Source organism: Akanthomyces muscarius, chromosome 2 (assembly GCF_028009165.1).
Source record: "Akanthomyces muscarius strain Ve6 chromosome 2, whole genome shotgun sequence".
Lineage (NCBI taxonomy): Eukaryota > Fungi > Ascomycota > Sordariomycetes > Hypocreales > Cordycipitaceae > Akanthomyces > Akanthomyces muscarius.
This window is the reverse complement of record NC_079242.1, coordinates 3,059,740-3,080,566: the sequence shown is the minus strand read 5'-3', so window position 1 is coordinate 3,080,566 and position 20,827 is coordinate 3,059,740. Positions and strand designations below refer to the sequence as shown.

Below are 20,827 nucleotides of genomic sequence, written 5' to 3'. Positions count from 1 at the left end.
TGGGCCCTAGATTCATGCAGCTTCTTACGAACAGCTGTATCCACGCTGGTGTTGGAAATACGAATAACGGAGTTTGAGCTTGGCGCCAAAAATCTATAAAGAGATGCGAGAATTACGATGATTTTAGCTCTCTACATTGTTTGCACGGTCCTTGCTATCGATCCGGACTACCACTTCAAGCGTGGGCATGCTCCAAGTAGCTCACATGTCGCATGCGGGTCACAGGATCGCTGCGATGTGGATGTCGTATGCGCAGATGACAGTGTTATGCGCCTTAAATTCCATCTACATAGTGCTAGTCGTACATTTTACATTCAAGAGTGCGACCACTCGGCCTTCTTCTTCTCAGCAAAGGCCTTCATGCCGATCTTCTGATCTTGGCTGCCAAACAGGCTGTGGAAGACTCGGCGCTCAAACTCAACACCATCACGGAGAGGAAGATCCTGACTTTTGTTGACGACTTCCTTGCAAGCCTGGACGGCGACCTTGGAGTAGCCAGCAATAGTCTCGGCGAGCTTGAGTGTTTCCTCCATCAGAGCCTCGTAGGTAGGGAACGTGCGGGCAGCAACACCCCATCGCTCGGCCTCAACGCCTGAGAAGGAGCGTCCAGAGAGGATCAGCTCCATGGCCTTGGCCTTGCCAATGGCGCGAGTGAGGCGCTGGCTTCCGCCACCACCGGGAATCGTGCCGAGCTTGATCTCGGGCTGGCCAAAGTTGGCCTTTTCGGTGCAGTAGATAAGATCGCACATCATGGCAAGCTCGCAGCCACCACCAAGGGCGTGGCCAGAGATGGCAGCAATGATGGGCTTTTTGATCTGGGTGGTCAGCAGAGACCAGGACTCGATAAAGGACTTGGTGTAGGCTTCGGAAAAGGTGAGGGGAGCCATCTCCTTGATGTCGGCGCCGGCAGCGAAGGCCTTTTCGGAGCCGGTCAGGACAATGACTTTGGTTTCGTCCGAGGCATTGAATTCGTTGAGAGCTACGTTAAGCTCGTCGATAAGGGGAGTGCACAGGGCATTGAGGGCCTTGGGGCGGTTCAGAGTAACTATTCATCGGATTAGCAGTGTCCTCAAGCTAAAACACATCCGTAAGCGCAGCTTCTGGGTGCTCACCTTGGCCGACACCAGGCTTGGGAGTCGAAGTCTGAATGAACTCGTAGGTCTTGGAGCTGTAGCAGCGGGCGATGCGAGGCAGCGTCGACGGCTGGAAGGCGACGCGGGCGGCGGGTCGCAGAGAGCGGAGAGCGTTCATGATGGGCGACTGAGATATCGTATCACAATTGAATCTTTGGACAACTATTCCGACGGGTGCAGTGGTGAGGAGCAAGCTTTCGTTGATTCAAAAGTACAGTGACGGATGATGCTAGCGGCGGATGGGCGCGGGGCGACGGCATATTATTGCACTGGCGCTCGGCAACGGCTGCTTTTTAGCTGGAAAGCGTCGGCTTTGGCAGCTCTAGTTCCGGAACAGGCCGGGGATGCGCAGCGAAGCACGTATATCGTTACAGCTTGCAAAAGAGCAAGACAAGTACTCTGCAGCGTAAGAAGACGATTGCCATATTTTATCCTGGGACAACAAGTGTTCTGAGGCTCGAAATTGGTTATAGCCGGTGATCAAGTGCAGTGCTTATTCCGCCGGCCCGCCTTCACATGTACCCGGCTAGACAGCCAACAAAATGCAGCGACTGTATACAAGAGGAATCAACTTGTTGAATACTAGAAGGAGTAACTTGACCAGTGTTGCTTAGCATTGAATTTGTGACTCTCAATTGTCATTACTACGATTCACCTTTTCTCAAATTGCATTGCACACTGCTACTGATGAGGGCAGTAACAGAGATGCAACATACATGATGCTATCTCTGGATCAGTCTTGTTGTTGAGATTGTAATTTGGGAAATCACATTCAGACCAAAGATTATGGCGACTCGTCGTGAAGTTCATCACTGCACCTCAGCTCAGCTCAGCTCTGCTGGCGTTTGCTCCAGGCAGCCATGTGCGGGGCCTGATCATCTTGATGGCTGTGAAGAGGTACAAATAGTTACACTTTCCATCGTAGCGACATACAAGCTGAGGTTTGTAGCAAAGGCTTGTAAGATATACCCACGTACGCATTTCAAAACTTGATGCTCGACATGATGAGCCACACTTTTATTCCCGTTGATGATCCACGAGCCATCGCAGTCATGAAAGCCATCCAAACAGGCGACGCCGAAAGCTTACAAGACCTGCTATCTGCACATAAGGAGCTTGTTTCGGCCTATATTGGATCTTCCGACGAGGCGCGAACGCTTCTACATTTACTGACAGACTGGCCCGGTCACTTCCCCAATAATGCAGCCATTGCTAAAATTTTGATTGAGGCTGGCTGCGAGCTCAACGCACAGTACATTGGCAAGCTCCATTCCGAGACGCCGCTCCACTGGACGGCCAGCTGCGATGATCTGGAAATCATGGACATTCTTCTGGATGCTGGAGCTGATATCAATGCTGGAGGTGGTGTTATTGCAGACACTCCACTGGCCGATGCAAGGGCCTTTTTGCAGCCCAAGTGCGCCCAGCGGCTGGTAGAGCGAGGGGCGATTGTGTCGCTGCAAGATGCTGCGACGCTGGGGCTTATGAGCAGAGTCAAAGAGATGTATGCTGCACCTAAGAAGCCATCCGAGCGAGACACGAACTGTGCATTCTGGAACGCTTGCCATGGCAGCCAGCTCGAAACAGCACAGTTTCTTCACAGCCAAGGAGCAGAAGCCAATTTTCTCCCGCCATGGGGACCAGATACACCGTTAGACGAAGCAAAGAAGCAAAAGGCCGAGGATTTGACCAACTGGTTAGAAACACTTGGAGCGAAAGGGAAGAATGGATTGACTAGTTCTTGAATCGCGTGTTGACCGTGGGCAGCTCCTTACATAGAGGACATTGCTACAGAGTACTAGTTTTTGAATAAATTGTTCTTAATGATGTCAGAATTGAAGCCTACTGGTACCTGGTAAGAATAAGGTAAGGTAGCGCCTGTTATTTGGGCTGATGATGCTCGTTCCACCGACTTGGGAACTTGGTCACAGCATTGAGGCGTCTGGCATTCCACTTTTCAACAAGCCTGCAGCAACGAAAAAGACGAACGCGTCATGAAATGAGTTTCGATTTCAACCGTTCAATATTTTACAACTTTGCATCTGTGCTCATGCCATCACGGTCTCAGATAGTCCAAGACATGATTGTCAAAGACCGGATCAGGAACCGCTGCTACCAGAGTTACAGCGGGCTGCATGGGGCAATGCTAGGCAATAGCGGGCTGAGCTACTGAAAGGCCCCTTAAAGTTGGAGGTGGATACGCGACGGGGCAGTGTCGAGCGGAAGAACCGGCCACTGGTTGGTCAGAAGCACCTTACGTGTCGACAAAGTACTGGCGCGGGCCTGCCTGCCAGAGCTTTTGCTTGCAATTGCCAGTCAGAGAAAAAAAGAGCAGCCCCAGCCCCACGACGCCCAGTAAAGGAGGCCGCAAACGCGCGACGAACCCCTTCTACAGCGGCGAAGCTTTGTGGCAACATCCCAAGAACAAGCCACATTTTTTTTCTTCCATTACCCAACGGCTGCTCCTCTCGTCTCAGCCAGGACAGACGTCGGTTACTGTTGCAACATTCTATCGCGGCATCGAATATATATACACCCAGCGATACCGAACTCCAACAGCCATGGATGCTCCCGAGCCCGAATCGACGCCCTTTGCGGCCGTTACCGTCCACACCACCAAGCTTCAGAGAGTGCGTCCAGCTCCCTCCCTCCCTCACTTCGCGATGCGCCACCGCGCGCTGCCCTCGAGACCGATCACTAACGTCTAGCAGCAATATCAAGCTCTTCTTGACCAGTCCACGCCATATGTGCTGAACCGTTGGGTCGGCACCGGCGTCATCCTGATCCTCTTCTTTATCCGCATCTTTGTCGCACAAGGATGGTACATCGGTACGCGCTTCGCAAAAACCATAATCGTCTCCCAGAAGATGCAGCTAACCGGGAATGTACTCTAGTTGCCTATGCGCTCGGCATCTACCTGCTGAACCTCTTCCTCGCCTTCCTCCAGCCCAAGTTCGACCCCTCCAACGATGATGCCGAGAACGACATGGAGGACGGCGTTGGCGTCCTTCCCACCAAGAGCGACGAGGAGTTCAGGCCCTTCATCCGCCGCCTGCCAGAGTTCAAGTTTTGGTACTGGGCCACTCGCGCCGTCACCATCTCCTTTTTCTGCACCTGGTTCGAGATCTTCAACATCCCCGTCTTCTGGCCCATCCTCGTCATGTACTGGATGATCCTCTTCGTCCTGACCAGTGAGCATCCCTCAAACATGCACCGCAACATGGCAGCTGCTAATTTTATCCATAGTGCGCAAGCAAATCCAGCACATGATCAAGTACCGATACGTTCCTTTCACTGTCGGCAAGCGCACCTACGCCAAGGAGAGCTCCTAAATGCGCTCGAACCTAGTCGCATAGCTGATGCCGCGACAACCGCGCTGGGTTTCCAGCGTACCGCGCTAGACAAAAACTCTGTATAATAATGTCATTCAAGTCTGGGCAGCTGCTGGGCGTCGCACCTCTGGTGGCTTGATTGTTGGGCTCTGTTTGACTCGGGCCATGGATTCTGGAAAAGGAGCAAATTTAGACGGGAATGAGTGCGAAAATTAGCAAATCACCGCGGACTGGCTTGGCGAAAACTGTTTAATGAAAAATATACGTAATTTCAGTTCCAATTGACACACCAGCACATTTAGCATTTATTGATTCCAATCCAGATTGGAGGACCGTCAGATGTGTGACAGTGCTCCGGCGCTATGGTGAACGTGGGGTGCACCAGATTTTGGTGCTATCAGCACCCCAGCTTGGTTGGCCCAGCTTTTTCCCTTGGAACAACGTTGCGCGCCTCATCCCAACCACCAGCATCTCGAGTCGCTGCCATCATCGGGCGCAGCTTCCGAAATTTACGACAGCGAGCCGAATTGATTTACCAATAAATCGAAGGCGCACAACTCGCTGTCGCGCGACTTCTTTCGCCATGTCGTCCGCCGCGCCTCGCTCTGGCGAGCGCGTAATTCACCAGGACTTCATCGCTCGCATTCGCTATTCCAATGCCCTCCCTCCGCCACCGAACCCTCCTAAGCTTCTCGATATCCCAAACACAGGCCTCTCCAGCGGCCAATATACGACACCGGGATTTGCGTCGAGGCTGGCGCGAGAGCAGCCGCTCAACATTGAAGCTGATGCTGAGCTGGGTATGCCCCTAGACCTGGTGGGTATGCCAGGCGTCTTTGATGGCGACGAGAGTTGTAAGTATCATTTAAAATGACCGGCTAGTCGATTACACTTGATGGCAATACTGACTGGGCGGTCTCTAGCTATCCAGGCACCCGCACAAGCACCGCCAGTGCATCCACACGACAAGCCGCTGCTGAGGCCCATCGCTGCGCTCGGCAAGCCCAAGGTCGCCGAAGCCAACGTATCTTTCCTCCGCCGAACCGAATACATCTCCTCCGTTGCGTCGAAACGGTTCGAGAGCAACAGCCCACGCGCGCTGCTGATGAAGGCCAAGCGGCCGGTTGCGCGCCCGGCCGAAGCCGCCGCTGATGCTCCCCAGACCATCAAGCGCAAGATTGAGCGCTCCTTTGACGTTGCTGAGCAGGAGCTCAACGACCCCAAGCGCGCCAAGCACCCGACCAAGAAGCACCTCAAAGCCGTGGAGGTCACGCCTCTGATCCCGGATCTGGACGCCTTTCCCGACTCGGGCGCCTACGTCACCATCAAGTTCCTCACAAACCCCATGGCAGGCTCCGGCAGCAAGTACGATTCGCGCCTGCTGAGCAGTCTGTTCCGGCCCATCGACAAGACGGCCCAGGAGGAGGCCGCTTACGAGGCCGCCCTGGCCGCCCACGAGACGGACCCCATCGGCAACCCCAAGCCGCAGAACCTGATGAACTACGACTTTTACCTGGGCGACGGCGCCGAGGTCGGCAAGAACTTCCGCCGCAAGTTTGACGTTGACGACCCGGAGCACGACGAGGACGCGCTCTACACGGACCAAGCTAGCGGCTGCTTCGCATTCAGCCGCGTGCGCGCGTACGAGACGGCGCAGGAGATTGAGCTCGACCACGCTACAAAGTACCAGGATGAGGTGCTGCTCGCCTTCAACGACGACGAGAGCTACCCGCGTCAAAAGGCCGTGTACTACTACCCCGTCATGCAGAAGTCGACGATCCGCCCGCAGCGCACCAAGAACATTGCGCGCACCGCCGGCGTCTACGAGGAGGAGCAGATTGTCGACCAGCTCGACATCACCGTCGACGACCCTACCGAGGAGATGCGCGACGCCATGAAGCGCTACCACGAGCAGCCGCTTGGCTGGCAGGACGAGGAGGGCGAGGGCGCCGAGGAGGACGAAGCGGAGGAGGCAGAGGAGCAGGTGCCGACGATCGAGCAGCCCGAGGAGGATGCGGACGGCGATGAAGAGACTAACACGAGACAACGGGAGCCGTCGGAGGAAGGGGACGTGGACGGCGACGAGGATGAGGACGAGGATTGAGGGGGGTCAGCTGAGCAAGAAGAAGCAGAAGACAGTCGCATTGTATTTGTATATCCTGCGTGGCGGGGGCAAAGTTGAAGCAACAAAAAGAATGGCATGTGATTGGGGGGTGGGGGGGGGGGGAGATTTATCATCAAGGAGGTAAACTTTTGGGTCAAATTACAGAGCAAGATTTTTGGGGACTTGCAAAAACCCCTTGATTCTCAATATTTCAGGTTTCAGGCGTAGAGCGTTAATATATACAATTCTAAAAAAAAAACCGCAAGGACTGCAGTCGCCAGTCTTGTTCAATTATCATGGTATCTGGCTGCACGTATATACATGTGTGTGCGTGGTGTTCATGTCCAAGGATAAGAGCCTATATGCCAAAACGCCATTGTACAATGTCTTGCAGAGATGATAAAGTGAAGCTCATATATACAGTGCAGACAATATCTTGTTTCAAATCAGTTTTGCTCGCGCTTCGTCTTCTTCGTCTGTGCCTGCAGGGGCAGCTTCTTGTCGGCGCTCGCAATATCAAAGCCAATAGTCTCTCTATTGTCATCAATGACTCTTGCATATCTGCCAAAACTCGATTAGCTCCTTGACAAATTACTCTTCAAAGGATCCAGGGGTGCCAACTTACTCGAGCAGCAGCCTAAAGAACCAGGCCTCCATGTCCACCTTGCGGAGCGTCTTGCCCGCCCACTCGCGGCTCGCCGCCGCCATCCTGTCCGCCTCGGCGGCGCCCTCCTCCGTCGCGCCGTAGTAGTGCACCGCGGCGAGCCAGTCGCTGCCCTGCATGCTCAGGGGCACGTAGTGCAGCCAGGGGCGGAGCCACTCGCCGTGCCACTCGCGAAAGAGGGCGAGCTTGAAGACCTGGCTGCGGCTCTGCAGGAACGAGTAGAAGCGCCCGCTAAAGGCGTTACCGTCCATGTCGAGCAGGAACCTGTAGTTCCAGGCGTACTGCATGTCGACGGCGTCCTTGACCTTGAAGTGCTGCTTCTGCGCCTGGCAGTCGCCCGGGTCGCACTGCCCAATGTGCGAAAAGCGCACGTCCACCAGCTTGCGGTGGTCGCCGCGCGGGACCTGCTCGGCGTTCCAGCGATGGCTTCTGCTACTGCCTTGGGCGGCGCTGTCGACGAAAAGGGGCGCGTCGGTGGCGCCGTTGATCTTTTCGACAAAGTTTTGGCGGTGCTGTCGCCGCCAGCCGCCGTTGCGGCTGAAGCCACCCGTTGTAGAGCCGCGCCAAAAGAGCTTGTTCTTTTTGTCCGCCCAGGGCATGTCGAGCGTCTCGTTGTACTCGACTTTGCCGTACCAGTACCACGGTGAGGGGTAGACCAAGTCTGCGTAAGACGAGATCTTGGACTGCGAGAAGACGGGGAATAGGTCGTGCGTCACTTTGAACATGTTGGGGCGGTCAAAGAAGCCGTAGGTTTGTCTGAGCGATGGTGTCAAGCAAATGTCTGACATGGCGGTGATGTTGTAGACAAGGCCAGCCTTGCTTAAGGTGTACTTCTGCACAGCATCTATACCGTCATCATCCTCGAGCGTTCGCGCAGGGCTATCCGGGGCGCATGACATGCGCGAGTTTGTCCAGGTCGCTTCGCGGTGGATATTGTTGAAACGGGTCAGCTTGGTCTCGTCAAATCGCTGCTTCTCACTCAGCTCCGGCGAATTGGCTGTGAAGTCGTTGGCGGGTGCTTTTTGATTTGCAGCCGCCGGCATGGCTACTCGACGTGCCTTGTCGACGAGTCGTGTCAAGTCGTCGTGAGGCAACACTACACGTGGCTCGTCGTGCAGGTTGAAAGCGAGATCCATGTCAGGAAGATAGGGTAGCATCCTCTCCAGCATTCCAACCGTGGCATTCTTTTGCCATTCCGGCCCGCCTGCGGTAAATGCCACGGCATGGTCGCGGATGGCAATACCGAGCAGCGAATTGTCGTAGCCCAGCGCCTCCTTTGCCCGGCGGCGAATCGTGGCCGGCTTTAAACCCCAAAACGGTGTGATGAGGTCGTGGACGGTATCAAACTCGTCAATCATCTGAACATTGTTGGTCTTTGCAAACTCAAACCATTTGTCGAAGTGAGGTGGTGGTGGGATGCCATGTCGCCTGCGATATTCTTTTACGGCATTTTCTAGCGTGGTTGACTGTTTCGATACGGTTTGCTCAAACTGCTGCTGGGCATTTTGCGTGAGGTACTTGATAGGGTGAGTAGACGCATCGGAAAACTCCTTTGGTGTAGATCCGCTGAAAGCGGCAAGAGGAAAGCTCTCCGTCTCTGAGGCTGTTGGTGGCGTGGCCGGCGCGTCTTTTTGCGGCTCTGGATTAGGGGGAGGCTGTGGTTGCTGCTGTGTCTGGTTCGGATTTGACGTTGAATCCGCTTGACTCTGTTGTATGGGCGTCGCTCTAATGTGAAGAAGCGAATATGAAAAGAGAAAGAAGAGCGTCACGGTCATGACGAGGGCCCATGGCCTACGTCTGGACAAGAGGTCCAGCATCGTTCAGCCGAGCCAAGACAAGCGGACGGTCCAGAACAGGAGGCTCAAAGGGCGCTGTGCCGACTACCGAGCCCCAGTCGATGAGGCATGCGATACAGTACGATAAATCTGATAGAAGATTTCAAGAGCATAAAATCACGGTCCCGCTTGCTCTTCAGCTCTGGCACCGAAAGCGATCTAGTCAGGCCATTGTTTTAGCGCCTCAGCTGCTGGTCGCACGGTGTTGATGATGGTCACCACAGCGACGCATTATGTCAGCATCTTGATGTAACAGACAACACAAGGCATACTACAGTTTATAGGAAACGAAAGAAAAAATGTTCATCAAAACAGGCAAAGAATAAATATTTACAGCATCGGGTTTCTCCTGAGAATTGTCTCTGAGAGGACAAAAGAAGGATTCGTTTGTGGGAGTGGGAGCGGGATGCGGGATGCAGAGGCGGAATGCGCACAGTGGAGCGATGGTCCAATGTGCACCTGGACAAGGGGACAAGATGCGGTAGTCCGAATACGTTAGACAGGTGACAGTCTTCGCCGAGACAACGGCGACTGAGGGCCACGCAATCGATTGCGTAGCCGTGAGGAGAAACAAGTAATTGCGTCCAGTCAATCTAAGAATAGCTATTTGGCGTGTCTTGGAATGGTGGTTGTGCAACGCGCGAAAGGCAGCCAGGGCGCTAGGTACGTCCGCCGCCGCCAACGCAAGCCGCGAGGCGACTAGCGAACGTACTAGTAGGCTGCTGTCTAAAGTATAAATATAGTATTGGGTATTTTCTCTCGAATCCAGGATGTGCTGGAGCGGCTACCGGGCGTGAGAGGTGTCGGCCGTGGGAGAGCTTACGTATGCCTCGGTCCACACCAGCACTTAAGAGAGTGCCACGAACGACTGTGTGAGTTCGGGCGAGTATTTTGTGGATGCAAAAAAGGACATTGCGGGTGGACTCTACTGTCGATGATTGTCGTTTACAATTGACTGGCCGTTGTTTCCTCTCGTGACGCGTTCCGTTGCTGATCCTACCGATCCAAAAGGTGCATCACAGTGTGCGGTGTGAAGCACTCAAAGCAATGTGAATGTGATGGGCCAGTGTGCGAGTGTGATGTCGCTCGAGTTGGGGAGGGCCCGGTGACTTGGCAGACGGATTTGAGAATAAAGTTCTTGGCTCCTTCTCCAATCACAAGATGCTGATGGAGCTTCTATCAAAAAGCTTTCATTTCAACAAGAGTAACACAATGCAGGGGCAGGGAAAGACGGCGAGGTTTTGCTCAGCCACATGCCGTGTAGGTTGATCGTCACCGTCGTGCCCTAGGGGTGGAGTAAGCGTCGCCAGAATGCGACGAGGTTAATCCGACCGGGGTCAACGTCATGTCAGGCTGCGCTGTGTTTGCGATTCGTGACGCCAAAAACTTGACGCGCCGTTTCACAGTTGTCTGAAGTCGCTGTCTGGTGTTGGGGCGCGGCTGGTGTGGAAACCCAAGGCTTTGCATGCACAAAGGAACAAAGCCCCTGGGAAAATGGAGGCAATTTACTGGTAGTGATTGCCAAATTTCTGGTTATTCCAGTACGGATACGGAGTATCTATCTGAGAAATTGCACATTTATTACTGGAGCAATGGAGCAGGCAGGGCTGAGTGTTGGCTCGTGCTGTCGCGTGCTCACCTACACCCACCACCCAGTGGGGATGCTCATCAGAGGCAGGCTGCTTGCACGACTCCCGTTGTACAAGCATGCAATATTTGTCCACCCAATGCTATTCTGGGACGGGGCTCGCTAGGTGGTCAAGAAGACCCAGACCTCCTTTGTTACTATGGGTGTTGCGTAGGCTTTACGAACATGCTCCAATTCCTTGCAAGCTTGGCAACTTGCCACGCAAGGCCAGCATGCATCACCAGTCACACTGGTCTTTGCAAAACTACCCGCCTACTGCTGTGTACCCGCCAACTGCCTCGCAGCCCTATCTGTGCAACTGTGATCCATCCCATCATCAGTTTTGTGGAGGAGAGGGTTATCATGGTGCCCCAAGTCAGTGCGCTCATCATTCCCACAAGTAGCCTACCCGCCGGCCAGTACGCATTTGAGCGTTGATCGTGTGAGAGCCAATACATGCGACGAGCACTTTTATTTTCGTTTGTTTGACAAGTTTTTTTCTCCCAGGGAAAAATTGCCTCCAGGTGTTGTTCAACCCCCCCCCCCCCCCCTACGAAGCGTGTCAACGTTAGCGGCAAAGGATCCCGTTGGTCGTGCCAATCCCAACTTCCCAGCTGTGGCCCCTGTTACCTGTAAATAACCCACACCTTGTGCCGAATTAATAGCTGCAACTTGATCAGCCGCCTCACTGGTACCTCTGCCCGGTGCATATTTCCTGACAACTGAGAAACGGCCGGCAACTTGGTTGCCTTGATCAGGGGAAGAGTCCACGGAAGTAACCCTTGGCACCCCTAGGTAAAAGGCTTCCAGCTGTGCTTCCCCAGTCAACAGTTCACCGTTCGTAGCGCTGTACTAAGTAAGCAGGGTGACGCATGCACCTAACAATTCATTAGCTTGGTGACGGCCTCTTCTCCACAACGAGATCGGCTGGCACAAGCGGGCGCCTTGGGCGAGTAAGTTACGTATGTGCATACCTACCTTTGCTGGCTGGCCCTGGCTGGCTCGCTAGATGCCTAGAACAGTTTTCTAGCTAATCAATGTAAGCATTTATTCAATGATGTAAATAGAGAAGAGCAGCCAGTGGCGTTTTCTCTTCATCTCCTATTTCTTCCATCCGCTCTGACAGAGTTGTTTTTCATTACTACAGCGTGTCATGAAATGCAGGCATCGACTACCTTGCCAGGCACCCATGTTCACACCCCTTCTTCCTCCACCTCCACCCCCCCTCCCGCGTAAGCTAGAGTAGACACCCCCTAGCTCTTGCTTTTTTGCTTGCCAGGTGCCACGCAAGTCATTCATTCGTCTCGCGACGATCGAGACGTCGTTCCTGGTTTGCCGGGCCGTCGCCATTTTGCGCTCTCGTTTTTTAATTTTTTTTTTATCCATTTGCATTTGTTCAGCCTTCATTACCGTCCGTTCGCTCATTCTCGTCACTCTCTTCCCCGGCCAAGCTCTACCACCGATTACACTCCTTCTAGCCTCAAACGGCCCTAGCTCCGATATACGACACCAAGCTCTGGTCGTGTGCTACGACAACTGGCCAACCATACCCTCGCTGGCGACCCTTTTCTTTGACAAAATGCCTTCGCGCTCCCTCGCGAGGGACGAATCGGTGCCTTTTCTTAGCGAGAACTGGCTTGATCAGCCTATCCAACTCGAAGAGGGCAGCAATGAACCCGGTTGCCACATCGTCGTGGCAAAGTCCTACGACAAAAGCGCCACCAGATCGCGCTCGCCGTTAGCTGCCGCCACGGCGCCCTTAGAATTTCTAGGCTGCTGTGCGGCTCGATACTTGCGTCGCCAACGTGGATGCCAATTTCGATGCCAAATCCGATGCGGTGTCTGGCGCCAGCTTGTAGTGCTCCTCAAACTCTACGTCCTCAGCTTTACCATTATAGCTTTCTCGGTACTCGTCATTTTCCCGTCACACACCGACCCTCCGGCCCAGCACAAAATTCTTGAGCAAAGATGCCCCGGGCCTGCCCCGAGCACCGGCTGTGCCAACCCGCACAACGAGCAGATATTTATAGTCGCTTCCATGTATGACAAGGATGGAAGCCTGCTTGGCGGGCAATGGGGCCAGCAATTGCTCGACGTCGTCAATCTCATCGGCCCCGAGAACGCCTTCGTTTCCATCTACGAAAATAATAATGCGCCCGCCGGTTCCGCTGCTCTCTACAACTTCCGCCAACGGCTGCCTTGCCGGAGCGACCTCGCTCATGAGCAGCACGTTGATCTCTCACAGTTTCCCAACATCACCATGCCCGACGGTTCCGAGCGAATGAAACGATTGGCCTACCTCACCGAGTTGCGCAATCGAGCCATGCGGCCCCTCGATCGCTTCAACGAGTCTGTCGGCGCCTTTGACAAAGTTTTGTTTCTTAATGATGTCTACTATCGCCCCATTGACGCTGCACAACTCCTCTTTTCCACCAATGCCGACGACAGCGGTCACACCCACTACCTATCCGCCTGCGCCATGGATTACGATTCTCCGGGTATTTTCTATGATTCCTACGCTACGCGCGATGCCCAAGGCTACGAGGTCGGCTCTCAAGAATACCCTGTTTTTACTACGGCTGGAAATGCCATCTCGCGCCATGATATGCTAGGTAACACCGATGCCGTCCGCGTCAGCGCTTGCTGGTCTGGCATGGTTGCCATGCAGGCAAGATGGGTTCAGAACACCAATTCAACATCACTACCAACACCCAATTTTCAAGATGTTGCTGCCCACATCATTGATCCTGACGCGCCGATGCCTGTTGAGGTACCAATCCGATTCCGCTATGAGCCAGAAATATTTGCCGATTCGTGCGAATGCTGTCTCTTCCTGGCTGACGTGACGACCGTGGCTCGCAAAGCTGGTGCTATTGACACTGAAACCTTTCTCAACCCGTACGTGCGCGTCACGTACAAGCCTAAGCTGCTCTCGTGGATTCTGCTTAGCAAACGCTGGGAACGTATCTGGATTCCGCTGCAGGCGTTTAATACATGGGTCAAGGGCCGCCCAGACTTTAATCCACATCGCACAGTCCAAGAAGGCGACGTCTTTACCGAGGAAATTTGGGTAGCTAACGAATCGCTCCCAGCCGGCGGCAGCTGGGAAATGAAGGAGCGCAAGGGCCGCAACGGCATGATTTGTTGGGGCCGTATGATGCACCTGATGAAGCTCGGAGGCAAGCGTGGCGGTGACAGGAATTGGGAGCGAGCCCAGATACCAAAGGGTCACATGCAGTGAAAAGTGTTTGTTTTGTCATTCGGCTGCTCTAGTGGCGTTTTTTTTTTGGTTGAGATTTCCTGCATACCATTCGCAAGCGAGTTTGTTCCTGATTTATTTTCTTGGTACTGCCCATGAAGCGCATTGACAAAGTGTTCGCGCTCAACACACAGAATCAACTTTTTATACCTGGCTCTATGCCGCGCACTGTTCCTGCATCGTCTATATATGGTACTCAACACAAGTTTTTTTGTCCAATGCATCTATCATGCTTGATTTCTCTGGAGAATTCCCCATTCTGTCCATGTCTCGAGTGTAGCCTCGCGCAGACGCTTCTGCTCTTCTGCGCTTGGTGGCGGAGTAGCAAACCCGCGGCGCTCTCTGCTTTCTGATGTCTCGACTAGTGCGGCTTCGTCCTCATCGTTTGAGGAGAATGCAAATGACCTCAGCTCCGTCTTGCCCCAGCTCGTACCTTGGTTCCCGTCAATGTTGGCCTTGGACCTTGCGTCTTTTCAGTGACGGGGTAGTGCTTACCTTGCGGTGAATCAGATCCTTCCCAGTCTTCTGTCAAGAAATGCAAAAAACAGCCGTGTGATAGCACAGCAATATGCTCGCACGGTTGCTGCTTCAACCACTCGCGCGCGGCCTGCGCTCTCGCAGTGACTGCGGGGGCCGTGTTGGCATACTTTCCTTGCTGTTTCGTTCGCGGTAAGTCAACAGTCACACGATCAAATCAGACCAAAACAGTATAGACCGTACCTTGAGCTCCCAGCCATTCTCTACCATGTCATAGTTGACGAGTTCGCTGCCAAACTCTTCTTGGACCAAGGGGAGCGCGCTTCCCGAATCGCACGGCAGGTCGCTCACCTCCTGGACGTCGGGCCACGCGTTCACCACAGCGGGCTGCTTCCGGGCGAGCTGCGGCGCAAACGCGGCGAGCGCAGTCATGAGCGTCCGGCGCAGCGACGAGGCGAGTACGAGACCAATGTCGACGCCGCCGTCGGCTTGCAGCCGAGTGATCCGGACAGCAAGCTCTTCGGCTTGCTCCCGGCCGCGGTCTGTGAGGCCAGGGTCATGCAGGCCGTGGTTATCGAAGCTGAGGTTGTGAGCGCCCTCAGCATGGCGAATTAGATGAATTGTCGGCGGCATGGTGCGTGTGTTTTGGTCAAGTTGGATCGTCAACGAGCGTTTACTTGGTCGCCCCCGCACTAGTCGTTAGGCTCCAACGAACTAACAATCACGAGAAGCAAAGCAGGCTGCGCAGTAGTGGATTTTGAGTCTACCTTGTAAGTATTAATGCTGATGTATAGTCTATTTTACAATGCAAATGCTACCGCCGTCTCTATCTCTTAGGATATGTACGGAATCTATAGTCTAGTGACAAAAAGAACAGAAAAAAAGGGAATGATGGTTGGCAAGAGCCTGTTACTCTGCCTGCTTGGATCGCTTCGTTCGCAGCTTCATGAGAACGTACACGAGGAAGTAGGAGCTAAAGCACAGGAGAACGACGATGCCCGCATCTCGCCAGCCGTAGTAGTACTCGTTGAGGTTGAGCGTGCGCAAGTAGTCCTGCGCCTTGGTGTAAGTGCAGACTTTGCAGTCCGACGTGGCGTCGGCGTTGACCAAGTTGGCAACAGCGCCAGGGCCCTGGGAGTGCAGATAGCTTTCGAGATACTGGCCGCACGTCTGCCCGCTCGGCGGATCAAAGCGCGCAAACTCGCTCTCCTTGCAGTGGACGTCGCCACCCCACATGGTAAAGGTGAGGATGCTGCCCATGAGGTAGTTGAAGGGGTTGAGGTAGTACATCCAGTAGCGCCAGAACGGCTGGATCTGGGCATACGGGACGAGGACGCCGCAGAAGGACACGAGCACACCGATGATGAGCGGGTTGACCAGCGTTGCCGACACGACGTTGGGCGCGTAGGCGGCGACGAACTGGCCGATGCCCGTGTACAGGAATTCGTACATGAGCATGACGAAAAAGGTGCCGCCGGCGCGCGACGAGGCGCCGGGGAAGCCGACCGTGTAGTACCAGCAGAGGTAGTAGATGACGCCGCAGACGACCAGATACGGCATCTCGGAGACGATGAGGCCGGTCGTAAAGGCGAACCACGAGTACGTCTTGGACTTTTTCTCGCGCGTCTCGAAGATGTCGCGGCGGCTGATGAAGAGCGGCTGCAGCTGGGCGAGGACGCCTGGCGCGACAAAGATGAACTGGAAAATGGCAAACATCTTGGCCTGCAGGTCGTTGAACGAGTTGCCGACCATCCAGAAGGAGAAGCCGTTGAAGAGGGCCGAGAAGATGTGCAGCATGACCTTGTTGTTGACGTACTCGGTGTTGCGCCACAGCGAGACGTTCATGCGCTGCGTGACGACGCGGATCTGCTCGCCCATAGGCGTGGCGAACGCGTGGCCGTCGTCGACGGTGCCGGGGGGCTTGGCGGCCGCGTCGGCAATGATGCCGTCGAGCTCGGCCGTCATCTTTTCGTACTCGGGCGACGCGAGCCAGACCTCGTTCCAGTCGCGGCGGTTCGCCTCGCCGCCGCCGTTGCCGGAGACGACGTCAATCATGTACTCGGCCGGGTTGGCCTCGGGCGGGCACGGGCAGCCGTTGCGGCCAAAGTAGTCCTTGATGGTCTGGCCGTGGGCGCCAATGTCGCCAAAGTAGACGGTCTTGCCGCCCTTGGCGAGCAGCAGCAGGCTGTCGAACTGGGAGAAGAGCTGTGCCGAGGGCTGGTGGATGGTGACGAGCACGGCCTGGCCGACGGCGGCGAGCTTGCGCAGGAACTTGACGGTGCGGTAGGCCGACTGCCCGTCGAGGCCCGAGGTCGGCTCGTCGAGGAAGATGAGGATGCTGGGCTTGGAGACGAGCTCGACGCCGATGGTGACGCGCTTGCGCTGCTCGACCGACAGGCCCGCGCCGACGTCGCCGATGAGCGTGTCGGCGAGCGGCTTGAGCTCGAGCAGGTCGATGATGGTGTCGACGTAGGCGAGCTTCTCGGCGCGCGGCGTCTCGCGGCTCTGGCGGAGGAGGGCCGAGAACTCGAGCGCCTCGCGGACCGTGGCGTACGGCTCGTGCACGTCGAGCTGCTCGCAGTAGCCGGCGGAGCGCTGGAACGAGACGGGGAGCGCGCGGCCGTCGACGAGGACGGAGCCGGTGATGGTGCCGTCCGTCTTGCGCTGCGCGAGCACGTCGAGTAGCGTCGTCTTGCCGGCGCCCGAGGATCCCATGAGCGCCGTCAGGTTGCCGGGCTTGATCCAGCCCTGGACGTTGTCGAGCAGGAGGCGGTCGCCAGAGGGCGTCTTGACCGTGTACGAGAGGTTCTTCCACGTGAAGATGGACGTGTTCCGGACCAGCTTGTTCTGGAGCGAGTCGCTGCCTTCCTCTTCGGTGCTGGACGGGGTGCCGTCCGCCGACGCGGGCCGCTCCTTGGCGTTTTGGTTCTCCTCGTCGGCGGCGGCGAGCGGGTTGATGGCGACGTACTTGCTGTTCTCGCGGGGGATGACCAGGCTCGGGCCGTTTTCCGAGGGCGACTTCCAGCGGCACGTCGCCCACACCGTCACGGCGACAAAGAGCGCCCACCAGACCCAGATGATGCCAAAGTTGCGCCACATGTGCGCGTGGCTGTACGACAGCGAGGCGAGGTAGTCGTCGCCGAGAATGATGGACTTGCCGGGCCGGGCGCCGCCGATGCCGGCGCAGGCGCTGTGCGTGGAGTTGACGTAGTCGGGCCCGCTGGGGATGAGGTTGTTTCCGATGCACTGGACGATTTTGCCGTGGAACTCGTTGGAGAGCAGAGCGTCAAAGGCGTACGCCAGAGGGTCGATCCAGTAGATCCAGACCAGCCAGGGGTGCATCTCGGGCTTGCGCAGCTGGAAACCGGCATACAGAAAGGCGGCGGTGACGACGACACCGGAGATCTTGGAGGCGGCGTCGAAGCTGCTGAACAAGGCGCCGATGGCGCGGAAGAGCGCCGTCATGCAGAAGCCGGCAGACAGGACAATGACCCAGTAGGTGAAGAAGGCACCGGCTGAGCGATCCAAGTCGACCATGAAGTACAGAATCAGGGAGAAGGTGGTTGTCTGGAAGAGTAAAACGGGTATGTCGGCGGCAATTTGCGCAAGGCAGAAAGCAGCAGGGTGGAAAAAGGCAAAGGACTTGTGCTTGATGAGGACGGGACGGCCGTTGAAGGAGTCCGTCACCTCGGACATGGCCACCAGGGTGGGGTACAGGAGCGAGAAGAAGAGCGTGCCCGACTTGGAAAGCAGGCCGGCCGTGTTTCCCGGCGCGTTGTAGAAGAGGGAGCCGGCGATGAGGGCCTGGATGATGTTGGTCGTCTGCTTGATGAAGAAGGTGGGCTTGTCGCCCCAGATGATCTGGTACTGGCGCTTGACGCACGCGCGGACCTGCTGCGGGAAGCTGACGGTCAGCGGGCTGCCGCCGGGGATGCCCTTGTGCTTCTCGACGGCGACGGCCTTTTCGAAATCGGCCGTGCTGTCCTTGGCCTGCTGCGTGGTCGGGTAGTCGTACTCGGCGGCCATGCGCGGGCGCAGCGGCGAGGCCTCGTAGGCGTCGCGGATGGCGGCGGCGGTGCGGGGAAACTTGGCGCGCTTGTCGGGGTGCACCTTGCGCTCCGAGGGGATGGTGACGCCGGTGAGGTAGTCGGCGACGTTGGCGCCGGGCTCGCAGATGAAGCCGAGCTCCTCCATGAAGGGGCGGGCCTCGGCCAGGGGCCCGTAAAAGGTCTCCTTGCCCTCGTCGAGGATGAGGACCTTGTCAAAGAGGTTGTAGATGCCGTTGCCGGCCTGGTAGAGGGTGACGATGGAGGAGAGGCCGAGAACGTCCGTCATGGCGCGGATGGCCTTGGCGTAGTCGAGGGCGCTGTGAAGCCATGTTAGCGAGTTGCCCATCAGGGCAGTGAGGTTTCGTTAGACGGGTGTAAACTTACGTGCTAGCATCGAGACCTCGAGTCGAGTTATCCCAGCAAAAGACGCTGCCCTTGGCGGCCAAGCACTCAATGATGGAGACACGCTTGCGCTCGCCACCAGAAACACCACGAACATATGCATTGCCAACTTTGGTGTCATGCGTGTGCTCAATGCCCATGGACTCTAGTAAAAAGTTCCTCCTTTCCTCCCTGTGTGCCTCCGGGTCCGATGTGTCATGCGGCAGCGTAAAGGGCACGTTGAGCCTCGTGGCAAAGTCCATCGTCTGCCCAACGGTCAGCGAGGGGAAGAAGATTTCCTCCTCCGTGTTCATGATGATCTGGCCGCGGTAGCGCTTGGCCTCGTCGGCGCTGAGCGAGCCAAAGTGCACGTCGCCGGTGACGCTGGCGTAGCCGCGGCGGTTGTTGGCGAGCATGTTGAGCAGCGTGGTGCAGCCCGACCCGGGGCGGCCGAGCACGAGCAGCATCTCGCCGGGCTTGACGCAGCCGTGGACGTTGTCGAGGATGGTCTTCATGGGCGGCTTGTGGCGCGACTCGCGAATCTTCTGCACAATGTTGAGCTGCGAGCCCACGTTCTCGTGAATGGCGGCGTCGGAGCTGACGGCCTCGACCGTCAGGTTCTGCCAGGTCACGCCGAGCTCGCGCCGGGGGAAGCCCGACGCGCGGTCGCGGGCGTCGGTGGCGACGACCTTGTGCTTGAGATGCCAGTGGTTGCTGCTGCCGCTGCCGCTGTCGTCGTCGGCAGGAGCATTGCCGTTGAGGGTGGGCGTCTCAGAGCCCCCCATGGTGACGTGAGTGAAGAGAGAAGAGTGGCGTTGTTGCGCAAACTTCGTTATCGTGGATGCAAGGCAAGGTTTCGGTATTCTTGAAGAGAATGTTTTTTTAATCCCAATGGGGGAAGGGATGGGAGAGGGCTTGCAGGGTTTGTTATAAAAAAAAGAAGTGATAAGGCCTGGCACGGATGATGGGAGAAGCAATGTTTTAAGTGACCCTGCAAGCGGCTCGTCATGGAAAAAGCCCAGATGTCGTTGCTGCTCCACATGCAAGAGGACTCGGGCCCGAGAACAAATAGACCGGGCGGGTAGCTCGGGCGGCGGGGATGGTACTGTGGACAACGCACGCTTGCCGCCTGTGAAACCAACGTAATCAGGTGAATTTGCACTGGCTCCTACGAAAAAAGAAACGATGGAGCGGGAAAACTAACTTTTTTTCCCTCCTCCCGCTCGCTGGAGACAACGCGGTGACAGGAGCCCTTGTCGCCCCGCTGCGCTGTGGTGCGCGGCGGTGGGTAACGCCGGCCACAGCCGGGGTCACACAGAGGAATTTCCTCTTTGGGATGCCGTCAACGGCCCTCGCCGGGGCTGAAGAACCGCTTAGTCACCCCTGACATCCCCCTTGCCGTCCTCGCTTTGACAATGCGCAGTTGCCGTTAATCAGATCCAACGTGCCAGCCAACGTGTTGGGAAATCTCGTAATTCCGGCAACGCTAGTGGGATGAGCGGATTAATCAGATTCTCGGGGCTGCTTAGAAACAATACAAAAGAGATTTACTGGGGCCCAGGGGGGACGCGTCGTACGGTTCATCCGCCGCTGGTTCCCCGACACCCGCGGCGTTTGGACGGCGTCGGCGCTGAGACACCCCGACATTGCCATAGGGCTGCATTTTGAGCACGCCTTATCCGCTCGTTCGCTGATTACGCAGTTTTGTACTTTTAAAGTCCGCGGGTCTGTTGTTTCTGTCTTTTTTCTCCTCCTCTGTGCGCTCAACATTGCCGTTCGCAGCCCGACTCACATGTCACAGAGCGGCATGACTAAGCGGACGTTGACAGGTCGGGTAATGCAAGCGCTAGTCACGCCAAGCATTTCACCAGCAGGGTTTATTTTCTAGAATCGCTTTTGAGCTGGGGCAGCTGGGGACAGTACCAGTACGCCGCAGCTGGAATCTGATGCCCAAAGGGCGTCAGCT

At 56.0% G+C, this 20,827-nt stretch overlaps 8 protein-coding genes across 8 annotated transcripts; 4 read left to right on the top strand and 4 right to left on the bottom strand.

Moving 5' to 3' along the window:
* Positions 1-314: 314 nt before the first annotated feature.
* Positions 315-1,251, bottom strand: LMH87_004149 (uncharacterized protein; the record flags this gene model as incomplete). The annotated part of the gene is made up of 2 exons (XM_056195325.1): positions 315-1,045; positions 1,113-1,251. 2 exons carry the CDS (start codon positions 1,249-1,251, stop codon positions 315-317), a joined length of 870 nt encoding a protein of 289 aa, XP_056048964.1.
* Positions 1,252-2,185: 934 nt separating this feature from the next.
* LMH87_004148 (uncharacterized protein) lies at positions 2,186-2,878 on the top strand (the record flags this gene model as incomplete). Its single annotated transcript, XM_056195324.1, has 1 exon — positions 2,186-2,878. One exon carries the CDS (start codon positions 2,186-2,188, stop codon positions 2,876-2,878), a length of 693 nt encoding a protein of 230 aa, XP_056048963.1.
* Positions 2,879-3,694: 816 nt separating this feature from the next.
* On the top strand, positions 3,695-4,465 carry LMH87_004147 (uncharacterized protein; the record flags this gene model as incomplete). The annotated part of the gene is made up of 4 exons (XM_056195322.1): positions 3,695-3,763; positions 3,845-3,962; positions 4,028-4,324; positions 4,380-4,465. 4 exons carry the CDS (start codon positions 3,695-3,697, stop codon positions 4,463-4,465), a joined length of 570 nt encoding a protein of 189 aa, XP_056048962.1.
* Positions 4,466-5,048: 583 nt separating this feature from the next.
* Positions 5,049-6,569, top strand: LMH87_004146 (uncharacterized protein; the record flags this gene model as incomplete). The annotated part of the gene is made up of 2 exons (XM_056195321.1): positions 5,049-5,319; positions 5,389-6,569. The coding sequence occupies 2 exons, from the start codon at positions 5,049-5,051 to the stop codon at positions 6,567-6,569; spliced, it is 1,452 nt and encodes a 483-aa protein (XP_056048961.1).
* A 446-nt stretch (positions 6,570-7,015) lies between these two features.
* LMH87_004145 (uncharacterized protein) lies at positions 7,016-9,050 on the bottom strand (the record flags this gene model as incomplete). The annotated part of the gene is made up of 2 exons (XM_056195320.1): positions 7,016-7,130; positions 7,195-9,050. 2 exons carry the CDS (start codon positions 9,048-9,050, stop codon positions 7,016-7,018), a joined length of 1,971 nt encoding a protein of 656 aa, XP_056048960.1.
* A 3,224-nt stretch (positions 9,051-12,274) lies between these two features.
* LMH87_004144 (uncharacterized protein) lies at positions 12,275-13,936 on the top strand (the record flags this gene model as incomplete). Its single annotated transcript, XM_056195319.1, has 1 exon — positions 12,275-13,936. One exon carries the CDS (start codon positions 12,275-12,277, stop codon positions 13,934-13,936), a length of 1,662 nt encoding a protein of 553 aa, XP_056048959.1.
* A 245-nt stretch (positions 13,937-14,181) lies between these two features.
* On the bottom strand, positions 14,182-15,064 carry LMH87_004143 (uncharacterized protein; the record flags this gene model as incomplete). Its single annotated transcript, XM_056195318.1, has 3 exons — positions 14,182-14,387; positions 14,450-14,609; positions 14,675-15,064. 3 exons carry the CDS (start codon positions 15,062-15,064, stop codon positions 14,182-14,184), a joined length of 756 nt encoding a protein of 251 aa, XP_056048958.1.
* A 276-nt stretch (positions 15,065-15,340) lies between these two features.
* LMH87_004142 (uncharacterized protein) lies at positions 15,341-19,646 on the bottom strand (the record flags this gene model as incomplete). Its single annotated transcript, XM_056195317.1, has 2 exons — positions 15,341-18,797; positions 18,865-19,646. 2 exons carry the CDS (start codon positions 19,644-19,646, stop codon positions 15,341-15,343), a joined length of 4,239 nt encoding a protein of 1,412 aa, XP_056048957.1.
* Positions 19,647-20,827: the final 1,181 nt, after the last annotated feature.